Source organism: Manis javanica, chromosome X (assembly GCF_040802235.1).
Source record: "Manis javanica isolate MJ-LG chromosome X, MJ_LKY, whole genome shotgun sequence".
NCBI lineage: Eukaryota > Metazoa > Chordata > Mammalia > Pholidota > Manidae > Manis > Manis javanica.
The window spans coordinates 140,554,422-140,570,896 of NC_133174.1; the positions used below are offsets into that span (position 1 = coordinate 140,554,422).

Genomic DNA, 16,475 nt, shown 5'->3' on the forward strand with positions numbered 1-16,475 from the left:
AAAATATGATATACAAAAAATATGTTGCATTTCTATACCCTAATAACAAACTATCAGAAAGAGAAATTAAGAAAACAACTGCATTTACAATTGCATCAAAAAGAGTAAAATACCTAGGAATAAATTTAACCAAGGAGGTGAAAATACCCTGAAGTACTTTCACTGAAAGTACAATGAAAACTGTAATACACTGCTGAAAGAACCTGAAGATGACACCAAAATGGAAAAGTATTCCATTCTCATGGATTGTAAAAATTTATATTGTTTAAATGTCCAAAGCAATCTACAGATTTAATGCAATCACTATCAAAATTCCAATGTCATTTTTCACAGAGCTACAACAAATAATTCTAAAATTTGTATGGAATCACCAGAAACCCCAAATAGCCGAAAACATCTGGAGAAAGAAAAGTAAAGCTGTGGGTATCACACTCCCTGACTTCAAGCTATATTACAGAATTACAATGATTAAAACAGCATGGTAGTGACATAAGAACAGACCCATAGATCCATGGAACAGAATAGAGAGCCCAGAAATAAACCCATGCATATATGGTCAATTAATATATGGTAAAGGAGCCCTGAATGTACAATGGAGAAAAGACAGCCTTCTTGATAAATGGTGTTGGAAAAACTGAACAGCTACATCCAAGAGAATGAAACTGGGTCACTGTCTTACACCATACACACAAAAAAAGCTCAAATGGATTAAAGGAGGCAAGAATATACTATGGGGAAAAGACAGTGTCTTCAATAAATGGTGTTGGGAAAACTAGACAGCTACATGCAAAAGAATGAAACTGTATCACTGTCTTATAAAAGTAAAGTCAAAATGGATTGATGACCTAAATGTAAGACATGCAATCATAAAACTCTTAGAAGAAAACATAAACAGGAATCTTTTGAACATCAGAAAGAGTGAACATCACATTATTACTTTCTTCTGGATACATCTCCCCAAGCAAGGAAAACAAAAGGAAAAGTAAATAAGTGGGACTATATCAAACTAAAAAGCTTCTGCACAGGAAAGAGAACCATCAGCAATATGAAAATAAAATAAAATAAACTACCTTAACAAAAACAAGCCAGTCTAAAAAAATAAATAAACTAGCAATAATACAAAATAAAAACACCCTGGGAAGCGGAGGAACAAAGAAAGTCAGTTCATATCTTTGCCAACTTATTAGGGACCCTACAGAGCTCATTAGGCTGCTCTATGTTGTTGCTGTTGTAATGGCATGAATGGTGGTTTTCCCATAAGGGCTGAGGGTCAAATAGTGATTTGGATCTTTTAAAATAAAATTTAAAAAAATTTAAAAGATAGCTGCTGGCTTGAAATTTGGAGTAGCAGTGGGTGCAAAGAAAAGTAGACAGGTTTAAAAAATATTCAGGATGCAAAAGTGACAAGGTGTTGTACTGATTAGACATAGGGAATGGGAAAGAGTGAGGATGCCCCAGACAGCATGCTCCAAGTGCAATTCCTGTTGTCCTCCCAAATTTACTGTGTCCTCCGGTGCTACTAACCTCTGAGTGAAGCAGCCTCCTGGCACAGAGTAAGCATTAACTGACTGTCTTTGGAGGGAAAGAACGAATGAACAGAGTAAAAATATGGCCAAAGCATTTACCAGGTCCTGCCAGACAGCTGATCCTAAAGTCACCCTCAAGGTGGGCCCAGCAGACGTCTATCACAATTTCCCTCGTGCCTTATCGACCATTTGGGAAACCATCAGGGCCCATGGCCAGAAGAACACCCAGCGTCATATCAGCCAATCCTTGCCTAGAACCTGCAGATGTGGCACAGCCCGGGTTTTACCATAGAGCCTGTATTCTTTACATGAAGGCAATGGCAGATGCATGTACAGCCTATATGAGCAAGGGGGACCTCTGGAGTTGTAGAAAGAGGGTCACGGTGGTGCCCAACTGACGGATCTATGTTCACTTTGGGGGGATCTATGATCGGGTTGGGGAGCTCACTTTGGCTCCAAGCAGTAAGAGACTCTTGATACCAAAGAGGTTTGTTAACCCAGGCCGGCCACACGCGCACGCATGTGCATGCACACACACACACACACACACACACACACACACACACACACACCCAGTCCTGGCAGGCGGAAAACATAGCTGCCACAAACAATACAGACACCAATTGATTAGTTTGGGTATTATACTGCCGTTCCCAGGGTTGACAAGCAGAGACACAGAGCTGCTTGTGGCTCTTGATAGGGATACCAAAACAAGGAAGTGATCCGTCCCAGTCCAGACTTCCCAGAAATAAGGAATGAGGTGGGGCATGCAACAGGTACCCCCAGACTCAACCAACCCAGTGAACACTCCCTGGTAATAGAAGTGAAATTTTCAACTCAGAAGGGAAATATGGCTGCATGAGCAGTAGAACTGAGAGTGGATACATTTGATGAAGTACACTTTTTTTAACCCCCTTTTAGACAGTATCATTAGATAAACATCCTTTTCAATGATAAACCCAAGTCTTTTCTGGCCCTTTTCCTGGAAAAGCATTCTGCTGCTGTCAGGTTACAGGAACTTCAATAAGAGGCCATTTTCTGGGCATGGAGCCCAGGACTCAAAGGGAAGCTCTAGGGAACATCTGGTCTGCTCGATATGTAGAAGCCAGCACTGCATGTGTGTGTTTGTGTGTATGTGTTTTTCCTATGCTGACTCATGACATTGACGCCTCTCTGGAAACACCCCCACCCTTCTAGCCAGCCAGTTTACACACACCACTTCTGCTCCTCCGTGATTGAAATGTTAGGTCAAGAGGAAGAAGAAAAACAAAATCAAGAGCTGCTCTCAAGCATCTAGAATTTTCTGCACCCCACCTCTTGAGAAGAGAGACTGGCCCCAGTTCTGACTCATTTCACTAAAAGCTGGACTCTCCTCTTAAAGCACCAACTTTATTTGAGCCTTTGGATAAAACTGGAAGGAAAGAGTCTACAAGTACTGTGGACTGTGCAGGAGGCAGGGGCTAACGACTGGCAGTAAAAACAGAAAGATGGCAGGCCAGATTCCCAGTACTGAAGTGGACCCTGAAATTGAGCTTTTTGTGAAGGTAAGTTTTCCAGCTTTAATAACAGCATACAGAATGTATTATTTCTTGACACTGAAACTCAGTTTTCTTAAAAAGGTCAACATTTTGGCTAGAAATAGGAAATAATTTTGTAATTAGATTCCTACTCTGAGTCCTAGAAAGATGCCTAGATGTTTGGATGCTGTTGGATATGATAGAAAAACATCACATGTGGAAAAGACAAGGAGATCTGGTGGCAAGAACACTCGACTGGTTGGTAACTAAATTGTATTCTTAGTGGCTTCCTATGTAACATTGGAGAAATCCTTCCCTCTAGATCTTTGTTCCTACATTTGTACAATGAAGGAGCTGAACAAAATGATGCTTCCTGCTCTCCTAATCTGTGCTTTATGAGATGGGTCTTGGAAGTCCTGAATGGGGGGAGGAGAGGGCCAGCAATGGGCCGAAAGCCCCATTCCCACACAGTCCAACAGAGATTTCTAAAACTCCCGCACAATGGATGAACACGACCGAAGGGTCACATGGGCCGAGGGTCTGTGTGCCTGTCATGTGAGGGGGACGCATTTTTGAATGCTGCTGCTTCTTTATGGTCAGCTTTGGAGTTCTTAATATCTTAACTTTTCAGAAAAGCCCTTTGGAAAACCCCTAAATCAGGAAAAAGGAACATGTGTTTCTAAATTAGCTCATCAAGAAAAATAACTTTTTATGCATTATTCCAAGTAGAAATTGTAGTTTCCGAAATCCTTGCTTCTATTAATGGTATCTGTCTATATTTGCACTGACTATTGTAAGTATCCAGGATAATAATAACAAATTCTTATATAATGTCTGGCCCTTTTCTATACACTTTACATATATTATCTCATTTAGTCCTAATAACAATTTTGGAGACAGTAGTAATAGTAGCAGTAGCAGTAGTAGTCATGGTAGTAGTTGTCCTCATCACTTGTAAATAAGTAAGCTAAGTCAATAAAGTTTAAACAACTTGCCTCTGAAACTATATAGTCTCCTGATGGCTTACAAAGTCATAAAATAAGGTATGCTCCACATCTGTTAGCCAAAGGAATACTTTTACAACCATTTAAACATATTTAACAACTGCCCACATATATACACCAAAGATATAATCAACCTGCCTTTTCAAAATTATAGGAGAAAGACCCTTGAATTCCTAAATAGGAAAATAATCCAAGTAAGTTTGCTGAACTGTGTGACTTCCCCTATCTCTGGATTCTAGCAAAACATGTGACTACTTAGACATGATATGAATAACCCTTAATTTCCTAGCTGGCCTTTTACATCTACCAATTCCAAACCAATGTCTCTTCACAGGATAACTAAAGTGTTTCTTTTGTCTGAACTGTTTATTCAATCAATCAAACTCCTCTAAACAGTTATTGGCATTGACCCATGTGTCTATCTTCGTAGACTTCCCAAATTTGGTTAGTAATCTGGACAGAAGCTAGCAAATCACACATTGTATGAGCAAATGTTGAATAAAATCATAACTTCCAGATTAAATAACTAATCATTTATTGAGTAGTTACTATATGGTAGACACTGTACTAAGTGATCTATTATTAACCCTATTTTATGGATACAGAAACTAAAGCAAAGAGTAGCTAAGTAACGTTGTCCAACATCACATAGCTACGGAATGGCAATGTTAGGGTTCCCAACCTTTAAAATAGCTACATCTAACCTTATTCAATTGTTTTCACTTTGGCAAACTTCAGTAAAATTTTCCAGAATTTCATCAGATGGAATCCCTTTTACATAAGATGTGTTCCACAGATCTCTGGAAGTTTCACAGAAGATCCTGGGAGGAGACATATGGATTGAGAGGGGTGAAAATGTTAATGAATAAGTTTAAAAAGCACTGCTCTTTACCAATGGTATCTTATTTATAGATAATGTGGTACCTTTTCAAAGATTAAATGAGTCTGATTTCTCCAGCTACCTCTGTGGCTTAGAAACCATACAAATTCTTTCCCATATCACTGATAAGATCCCTACAAGAGATTAAGCACTTTCCTGTCACAATTAAGACTTTATATCAAACCACCTATGTATGTATGTTCCATACAATCTGTCATGGAAACATTGCCTTTCAACTCTGAATGATCTGGGCAAGATATATATTCAGGAACTTCTGAGAAGAAAGGATTTGCTAAATGCAGTTTATCTTATTGGTTTGTTCTTCATTCTTAAATGTAGTTTTTGTGCTCTCTTTCAAACACTCTAAAATTAAGTTTTAGTAGATTTTTACAAAACATTATAGAATCTAACATTTGGGTCAAAATTCTGAATGTGTTTTTGTCAAAAATATTTTATGTATGTGGGAAAGAAGAAGGAGATGATACTCTTCTCTGAATGTTCAGAAATTTTCAAAGGTTCTCAGAATTATCACAAAGACTGGTTAATTTAAAAAGTCCAACAGAACTGTTAGGCGGGAGACAGCAGAATTTCGGAATGTGGATTCTGGAGTAGAGACAGACCTGGGTTTCCTGTGAAAAGAGTGTATGTCATCAACTCTTGTGTAGCTGTACGTACTTGAGCAAGTCATCTTCTCTGAGCCTCAATTTCTTCATCTGTAAAACAAGAGCAATAACAGCAGCATCTTTGTTATGAGGATTAAATAAAACAAATATGTAAGGCACAGTAGTTGTTAACATAGTACACACACTATAAATGTCAAATATTGTGCCTATTATTATTTTTCATGTTTAGAAACTTAGATCACAAACACAAAGAGAACAAGTTGTTTTGGTAAGTGACTACATCCTGTTTTTGCCAGCTAAAGATACTTAATAGGTAGGTAATTCATCAGTCAGGCTAGGGAATTTACATCCTAAAATTTTATGTGATGGCACTTTAAATCAGTTTTCCTGTAAAACTTTACTGCATTTCCCCCACACCTCACTGTTATGCCTTTCCTTTTGCCAAAGGTGATCCACCCTTCCTGCTTCATCTATTATCAGAGTCCATTCTTTTTCCTGCCTCCCACCCCTAATCATGTTTCTACTTATTAAACCTGGTTCTGATTGGATCCTTACTTACTGTGGTTTCAATTACAAAAGATATGTAACTGCCAAGGTTGGTTGCCTCTTCCAATACCTCTTCACTCCCTGACATCTTGAAAGAGCAACAATAAACATTATTTCCTCTGCCACACCCATTGCTGGGGAAAGGAAAATTTGCCAAAAATTAAAATTATGCCCACGGTTTTGGGAATTTAATATTGCTAGAAATGACAGATTAGAGAAGCTATTATATGAAGTACCCTTTTTTATTTCCTTTGGATTGAGGCAAAAGAGGAAAAAAATAGGTCCAAGAGATGAGAAATGTTGACGTCTTTGGACTTAGGTAGCTAGCACCTAACAGTGTTGGATAGTAAGCATCAAATAAACATTGAATGAATGAATGATGTATTAGCCATGGCAAATATAGAACTCAAGTTATTTGGACATATTTATAGATAAAACTGACATGAACTAGTGTTGGGTTCAGTGTTGGGAGTGAAACAGAAGGATTATTCCCAATTTTCTAGTTTGGGCAACTGGGAGGATGGTGTCTTGTCTACTCATGCTAACATAACAAAACACCATAGACTATGTGGCTTAAACAACAGACATTTATCTTCTCACAGTTTTAATATCTGTTTTTTTATATATAATATCTGGTCTATGTTAAACACATAAATATTTGTTTAGTGAATATTATTAGGAGAGTGAATGAACAAATGAAGAATAGAGAGTCTGCAGACAGACTCGAGTATATATAAAATTTCAAAGCAGAAAAGCATGTTGTTTTCATTTAGTGGGAAAAAATGGATTTTTAAATAAATGGTGTTAAGAAAACTATTAACTATTTGTAAGAAAAACTGTAAATAGCTAGAGCCCCAATACACTCCTTATGCAAAATAAATTCCAAATAAGTGGAGCAAATATAAAGATGAAACCATAAAGATACTAGAAGAATACATGAGAAAGCATCATTATAGTAAAACAAAGTAAGAAGGTATTTTTTTGTTATCTTGATATATATAATCAGAACAACTAGACTGCATAGAAGAAAAGAATGATAGATTTATATAACCAGTAATTAGGTTTAGATGAGGTCATAAGGGTAGGATTTAAATTTTACATGAGACATGTTTTAAAAATTACATGTAATATGTATCATAGAGTTAATACCTTCAGTAAACAAAATTTTTTTCCAAATCAATGAGGAAAAAATCATCACCTTAATAAGAAAATGCAAAACTGTCATGAACAAACAATTCTGGAAAATTAGGAAGTCAAATGGCTGGTGAACAAATGAAAAATACCTTTCAGGAAGGATATTTGGCAGAATGTATCAAAATGGAAAATGCACATATTCTTTATTCAGCATTATTATTTTAAAGATTGACTCTAAAGATATAATCTTAACCATGAAAACGACAGGACACTCTTAAGAGAAATTAAAGAGGACACTAATAAATGGAAATTCAACCCATGTTCTTGGCAAGGAAGAATTAATATTGTCAAAATGGCCATCCTGCCTAAAGTAATTTACACGTTCAATGCAATCCCTATCAAAATACCTACAGCATTCTTCAATGAACTAGAGCAAATAGTTCTAAAATTCATATGGAACCACAAAAGACCCTGAATAGCCAAAGCAATCCTGAGAAGGAAGAATAAAGTGGGGGGAATTATGCTCCCTGACTTCAAGCTCTACTACAAAGCCACAATAATCCAGACAGTTTGGTCCTGGCACAAGAACAGACCCATAAACGAGTAGAACAGAATAGAGAGTCCAGATATAAACTCAAGCATATACAGTCAATTAATATATGATAAAGGAGCCATGGACATACAATGGGGAAATGACAGTCTCTTCAACAGCTAGTGTTGGCAAAACTGGACAGCTACATATAAGAGAATGAAACTGGATTATTGTCTAAACCCATACACAAAAGTAAACTCAAAATGGATCAAAGAACTGAATGTAAGTCATGAAATAATAAAAATCTTAGAAAAAATATAGGCAAAACTCTCTTGGACATAAACATGAGCAACTTCTTTATGAATATATCTCCCCAGGCAAGGGAAACAAAAACAAAAATGAACAAATGGGACTATATCAAACTGAAACCTTCATTACAGCAAAGGACAATAACAGTAGAACAAAAAGACATCCTACAGTATGGGAGAATATATTCATAATGACATATCTGATAAAGGGTTGACATCCAATTATATAAAGAGCTCACAAACCTCAACAAACAAAAAGCCAATCAGCCAATTAAAAAATGGGCAGAGGAACTGAACAGACACTTCTCCAAAGAATAAATTCAGATGGCCAACAGGCACATGAAGAGATGCTCCACATTCCTAATCGTCAGAAAAATGAAAATTGAAACCACAATGAGATATCACCTCACACCAGTTAGGCTGGCCAACATCCAAAAGACAAACAACAACAAATGTTGGCAAGGATGTGGAGAAAGGGGAACCCTCCTACACTGCTGGTGGGAATGTAAACTACTTCAACCATTGTGGAAAGCAGTATGGAGGCTCCTCAAAAAGCTCAAAATAGAAATACCATTTGACCCAGGAATTCCACTTATAGGAATTTACTCTAAGAATGCAGCAGCCCATTTTGAAAAAGTCAGATGCACCCCTATGTTTATTGCTGCACTATTTACAGTAGCCAAGAAATGGAAGCAGCCTAAGTGTCCATCAGTAGATGAATGTATAAAGAAGAGGTGGTACATATACACAATGGAGTATTATTCAACCATAAGAAGAAAACAAATCCTACCATTTGCAACAACATGGATGGAGCTAGAGGGTATTACGCTCAGTGAAATAAGCCAGGCAGAGAAAGACAAGTACCAAATGATTTCACTCATCTCTGGCATATAAGAACAAAGAAAAAACTGAAGGAACAAAACAGCAGCAGACCCACAGAACCCTAGAATGGACTAACAGTTACCAAGGGGAAAGGTACTGGAGAGGGTGGGTGGGAAGGGAGGGATAAGGGGGAAAATGGGGTATTATGATTAGCACACATAATGTAGGGGGGGACATGGGAAAGGCAGTATATACAGAGAAGACAAGTAATGATTCTATACAATCTTACTGCACTGATGGACAGTGACTGTAATGGGGTATGTGGGGGGGCTTGATAATGGGGGGACTCTAGTAACCATAATGTTGTTCAAGTAATTGTACATTAATGATATCAAAAAAAAATTTTTTAAAGGGGGGCGGAGCCAAGATGGCAGTGTGAGTAGAGCAGCGGAGATCTCCTCCCAAAATCACATATATTTCTGAAAATACAACAAATAAAACTCTTCCTAAAAGACAGACCAGAAGACACAGGACAACAGCCAGACCACATCCACACCTGCGAGAACCCAGCGCCTCACGAAGGGGGTAAGAAACGAGCCCCGGCCCGGCGGGACCCAAGCACCCCACACCCCAGCTCCCAGCAGGAGGAGAGGAGTTGGAGCGGGGAGGGAGAGGGAGCCCAGGACTGCTAAACACCCAGCCCCAGCCATCCACACCAGACCAAAGACACAGTGCATGCGTGAGGTGCTAGAAACTAGGGAAAAGGGACAGTAAGACCTGTGAGTGGGTCCCTGCAGACTTGCACCCGGGAAAAAGAAAAGCGAGTGCCTTTTGGAAGTCTTAAAGGGACAGGGACCCCTCCGCCCAACGGAAGCGTCCTGGGACACTTAGTCCAGCAGCAGGGAATCTGGGGATCTCTGGGCACTCTAACCGCCTGGGCAGCAGGGAGCATGGAGGACGCTCACAGAGATAAATAGCCTACTGGCCGTTCCCCCTCCAACATGGCTCCACCACATTGGAGCAGCAGCCCAAGGCAGGCCACACCCACAGCAACAGCGGAGATAAACTCCATAGCACCCGGGCAGGAAGCAGAAGCCCTTTCTGTGTGCAGCTGCCCAGCACAAGCCACTAGAGGCCGCTGTTCTCCCAGGAGAGGAAGGCCACAAACCAACAAGAAGGGAAGTTCTTCCAGCTGTCACTCATGCCAGCTCTGCAAACTATCTCTATCACCATGAAAAGGCAAAATTACAAGCAGACCAAGATCACAGAGACAATACCAGAGAAGGAGACTGACCTAACCAGTCTTCCTGAAAAAGAATTCAAAATAAAAATCATAAACATGCTGACAGAGATGCAGAGAAATATGCAAGAGCTAAGGGATGAAGTCCAGAGGGAGATTACAGATGCTAGGAAGGAGATTACAGAAGTGAAACAAACTCTGGAAGGATTTATAAGCAGAATGGATAAGATGCAAGAGGCCATTGATGGAATAGAAACCAGAGAATAGGAACGCATAGAAGCTGACACAGAGAGAGATAAAAGGATCTCCAGGAGTGAAACAATATTAAAAGAACTGTGTGACCAATCCAAAAGGAACAATATCTGTATTATAGGGGTACCAGAAGAAGAAGAGAGAGAAAAAGGGATAGAAAGTGTCTTTGAAGAAATAATTGCTGAAGACTTCCCCAAACTGGGGGAGGAAATAATCGAACAGACCACGGAAATACACAGAACTCCCAACAGAAAGGACCCAAGGAGGACAACACCAACACACATAATAATTAAAATGACAAAGATCAAGGACAAGGAAAGAGTTTTAAAGGCAGCTAGAGAGAAAAAGGTCACCTATAAAGGAAAACCCATCAGGCTATCATCAGACATCTCAACAGAAACCTTACAGGCCAGAAGAGAATGGCATGATATATTTAATGCAATAAAACAGAAGGGCCTTGAACCAAGGATACTGTATCCAGCACGACTATCATTTAAATATGAAGGAGGGATTAAACAATTCCCAGACAAACAAAAGTTGAGGGAATTTGCTTCCCACAAACCACCTCTACAGGGTATTTTAGAGGGACTGTTCTATACGCGAGCACTCCTAAGACTAAACAGATGTCAACAGAGAAAATAAAATCACAGCAAAGAAAGCAGACCAACCAAATACTAACTAAAGGCAAAAAATAAAATCGACTATCCACTAAAGGCAGTTAAAGGAAACACGAAAGAGCCCAGAATAAAACAACCAACATATAAAGAATGGAGGAGGAGGAATAAGAAGGGAGAGAAGAAAAGAATCTCAAGACAGTGTATATAACAGCTCAATAAGTGAGCTAAGTTAGGCAGTAAGATACTAAGGAAGGTAACCTTGAACCTTTGGTAACCACGAATCTAAAGCCTGCAATGGCAATAAGTACATAACTTTCAATAGTCACACTAAATGTAAATGGACTGAATGCACCAATCAAAAGACACAGAGTAACAGAATGGATAAAAAAGCGAGACCCATCTATATTCTGCTTACAAGAGACTCACCTCAAACCCAAAGACATGCACAGACTAAAAGTCAAGGGATGGAAAAACATATTTCAGGCAAACAACAGAGAGAAGAAAGCAGGGGTTGCAGTACTAGTATCAGACAAAATAGACTTCAAAACAAAGAAAGTAACAAGAGATTAAGAAGGACATTACGTAATGATAAAGGGCTCAGTCCAACAAGAGGATATAACCATTATAAATATATATGCACCCAACACAGGACCACCAGCATATGTGAAACAAATACTAACAGAACTAAAGGAGGAAATAGAATGCAATGCATTCATTTTAGGAGACTTCAACACACCACTCACCCCAAAGGATAGATCCACCAGGCAGAAAATAAGTAAGGACACAGAAGCACTGAACAACACACTAGAACAGATGGACCTAATAGACATCTATAGAACTCTACATCCAAAAGCAACAGGATATACATTCTTCTCAAGTGCACATGGAACATTCTCCAGAATAGACCACATACTAGCTCACAAAAAGAGCCTCAGTAAATTCCAAAAGATTGAAATTCTACCAACCAATTTTTCAGACCACAAAGGTATAAAACTAGAAATAAATTCTACAAAGAAAACAAAAAGGCTCACAAACACATGGAGGCTTAACAACATGCTACTAAATAATCAATGGATCAATGAACAAATTAAAATAAAGATCAAGGAATATATGGAAACAAATGACAACAACAACACAAAGCCCCAACTTCTGTGGGACGAAGCAAAAGCAGTCTTAAGAGGAAAGTATATAGCAATCCAGGCACACTTGAAGAAGGAAGAACAATCCCAAATGAATAGTCTAATATCACAATGATCGAAACTGGAAAAAGAACAAATGAGGCCTAAAGTCAGCAGAAGGAGGGGCATAATAAAGATAAGAGAAGAAATGAACAAAATTGAGAAGAATAAAAGAATAGCAGAAATCAATGAAACCAAGAGCTGTTTCTTTGAGAAAATAAACAAAATAGATAAGCCTCTAGCCAAACTTATTAAGAGAAAAAGAGAATGAACGCAAATGAACAGAATCAGAAATGAGAAAGGAAAAATCATGACAGACTCCACAGAAATACAAAGAATTATTAAAGACTACTATGAAAACCTATATGCCAACAAGCTGGAAAACCTAGAAGAAATGGACAACTTCCTAGAAAAATACAACCTTCCAAGACTGACCAAGGAAGAAACACAAAAGTTAAACAAACCAATTACGAGCAAAGAAATTAAAACGGTAATCAAAAAACTACCCAAGAACAAAACCCACGGGCCAGACGGATTTACCTCGGAATTTTATCAGACACACAGAGAAGACATAATACCCATTCTCCTTAAAGTTTTCCAAAAAATAGAAGAGGAGGGAATACTACCAAACTCATTCTATGAAGCCAACATCGCCCTAATACCAAAACCAGGCAAAGACCCCACCAAAAAAGAAAATTACAGACCAATATCCCTGATGAATGTAGATGCAAAAATACTCAATAAAAATTAGCAAACCGAATTAAAAAATATATCAAAAGGATCATACACCATGACCAAGTGGGATTCATCCCAGGGATGCAAGGATGGTACAACATTCGAAAATCCATCAACATCATCCACCACATCAACAAAAAGAAAGACAAAAACCACATGATCATCTCCATAGATGCTGAAAAAGCATTTGACAAAATTCAACATCCATTCATGATAAAAACTCTCAACAAAATGGGAATAGAGGGCAAGTACCTCAACATAATAAAGGTCATATATGATAAAAACCCACAGCCAACATTATACTGAACAGCGAGAAGCTGAAAGCTTTTCCTCTGAGATCGGGAACAAAACAGGGATGCCCACTCTCCCCACTGTTATTTAACATACTACTGGAGGTCCTAGCCATGGCAATCAGACAAAACAAAGAAATAAAAGGAATCCAGATTGGTAAAGAAGAAGTTAAACTGTCACTATTTACAGATGACATGATATTGTGCATAAAAACCCCTAAAGACTCCACTCAAAAACTACTAGAACTGATATCGGAATACAGCAAAGTTGGAGGATACAAAATTAACACACAGAAATCTGTGGCTTTCCTATACACTAACAATGAACCAACAGAAAGAGAAATCAGGAAAACAACTCCATTCACAATTGCATCAAAAAGAATAAAATATCTAAGAATAAACCTAACCAAAGAAGTGAAAGACCTATACCCTGAAAACTACAAGTCACTCTTAAGAGAAATTAAACGGGACACTAACAAATGGAAACTCATCCCATGCTCGTGGCTAGGAAAAATTCATATCGTCAAAATGGCCATCCTGCCCAAAGCAATATACAGATTTGGCACAATCCCTATCAAATTACCAGCAACATTCTTCAACGAACTGGAACGAATAGTTCAAAAATTCATATGGAAACACCAAAGACTCCAAATAGCCAAAGCAATCCTGAGAAAGAAGAATAAAGTAGGGGTGATCTCACTCCCCAACTTCAAGCTTTACTACAAAGCCATAGTAATCAAGACAATTTGGTACTGGCATAAGAACAGAGCCACAGACCAGTGGAACAGATTAGAGACTTCAGACATTAACCCAAACATATATGGTCAATTAATATTTGATAAAGGAGCCATGGACATACAATGGGGAAATGACAGTCTCTTCAACAGATGGTGCTGGCAAAACTGGACAGCTACATGTAGGAGAATGAAACTGGATCATTGTCGAACCCCATACACGAAAGTAAATTCAAAATGGATCAAAGACCTGAATGTAAGTCATGAAACCATAAAACTCTTAGAAAAAACATAGGCAAAAACCTCTTGGACATAAACATGAGCGACATCTTCTTGAACATATCTCCCCGGGCAAGGAAAACAAAAGCAAAAATTAACAAGTGGGACTATATCAACCTGAAAAGCTTCTGTACAGCAAAGGACACCATCAATAGAACAAAAAGGCATCCTACAGTATGGGAGAATATATTTGTAAATGACAGATCTGATAAAGGCTTGACATCCAAAATATATAAAGAGCTCACCCACCTTAACAAACAAAAAACAAATAATCCAATTAAAAAATGGGCAGAGGAACTGAACAGACAGTTCTCCAAAAAAGAAATTCAGATGGCCAACAGACACATGAAAAGATGCTCCACATTGCTAATTATCAGAGAAATATAAATTAAAACCACAATTAGGTATCACCTCAGACCAGTAAGGATGGCTACCATCCAAAAGACAAACAACAACACATGTTGGCGAGGTTGTGGAGAAAGGGGAACCCTCCTACACTGCTGGTGGGAATGTAAATTAGTTCAACCATTGTGGAAAGCAGTATGGAGGTTCCTCCAAATGCTCAAAATAGACTTACCATTTGACCCAGGAATTCCACTCCTAGGAATTTGCCCTAAGAATGCAGCAATCAAGTTTGGAAAAGACAGATGCACTCCTATGTTTATTGCAGCACTATTTACAATAGCCAAGAATTGGAAGCAACCTAAGTGTCCATCAGTAGATGAATGGATAAAGAAGATGTGGTACATATACACAATGGAACATTATTCAGCCATAAGAAGAAAACAAATCCTACCATTTGCAACAACATGGATGGAGCTAGAGGGTATTATGCTCAGTGAAATAAGCCAAGTGGAGAAAGACAAATACCAAATGATTTCACTCATATGTGGAGTATAAGAACAAAGAAAAACTGAAGGAACAAAACAGCAGCAGACTCACAGAACCCAAGAATGGACTAACTGGTACCAAAGGGAAAGGGACTGGGGAGGATGGGTGGGTAGCGAGGGATAAGGGGGGGGAGGAGAAAGGGGGTATTATGATTAGCATGCATAATGGGGGGGTGGGAGAAAGGGGAGGGCTGTACAACACAGAGAAGACAAGTAGTGATTCTACAACATTTTGCTATGCTGATATGCTGATAGACAGTGACTGTAAGGGGGTTTGTGAGGGGGACCTGGTATAGGGGTGAGCCTAGTAAACATAATGTTCTTCATGTAATTGTAGATTAATGATAACAAAAAAAAAGAAAGAAAAGGGGGATTACTCCCTGATAGGATAAAACTAACTGCAAATCAACGATTAATACATGCTTTAAATATCCTTAATTTTGATCATTTAAAGGGTGTCAGATGATCAGCTATGGAAGTACATTTTTCTGATAATATTTCTTTCTCTTAAAAAAAAAAGCAGTTCCTGTGTGGTGATCTTCAATAAGCTCTTCACAATGGTATAAAGGGCATATCAAAGTGTAGGCAAAGGGCTTGTTTGTGTTTATACAGAGGATCAAAGCCTAATTTGGCTACCCAGAAAACGAATTAAGATACAATATGAAGAAGAACTTCCAACATCAACATTCTGAAGAGTCATTCCAGAAGATGATCATCAAAAAACTTCAACAAATACCCTGGTGCTGCTGCAGTTGTAGCTGCATTCATCCCACCGGTTCCTGGACTTGCCATTGGAATGAAGGAGATATCTAAGCTGGCCTGTGCATACAGTAAAACAACAAATTTGACTGGATCTATACTGTCGAAACTCAACCAAGAATTAGGAGAAGGGCAAGTTGCAGTGCTCCAAAATCATGCGACTATAGACTATCTACTGTTAAAAGAACACATGGGATGTGAACAGTTCCCAGGAATGTGTTGTTTTAATTTGTCTGATTTTTCTCAAAATATTCAAATTCAGTTAGACAATATCCATCATATCATGGATAAGTTTTCACAAATGCCAAGGGTGCCTAACTGGTTTTCTTGGTTTCACTGGAGATGGCTGGTAATTGTAGGTCTGCTTTGGTTATGTAGTTGTATTCCTATTATGTTAATGTGTGCACACAATTTAATTAGTAATTTAAAACCTATACATGCTTATGTTACACTACAAGAAGATATGTCAAAGAAATAATCAATCTTCCCCTGTTTTCTTCCATCTGCTACTTCTATAGCTTCTCTTCTTCCTTCATAATTACAACCCCTAAGTAGAATTCGTGCCTCATATCGAAATTCCCGAGTATCATAACTCTTCCAAGTGGTAAA

At 38.4% G+C, this 16,475-nt stretch overlaps 1 protein-coding gene across 1 annotated transcript in view; it reads left to right on the forward strand.

Moving 5' to 3' along the window:
• Positions 1 to 2,701: 2,701 nt before the first annotated feature.
• CLIC2 (chloride intracellular channel 2) overlaps positions 2,702 to 16,475 on the forward strand; it is a 35,888-nt gene continuing 22,114 nt past the window's right edge. The window contains exon 1 of the mRNA XM_017678960.3: positions 2,702 to 3,070. Coding sequence (XP_017534449.1) covers positions 3,014 to 3,070 — 57 coding nt within the window. The 5' untranslated portion in view covers positions 2,702 to 3,013. The remainder of the gene's footprint in view (positions 3,071 to 16,475) is intronic.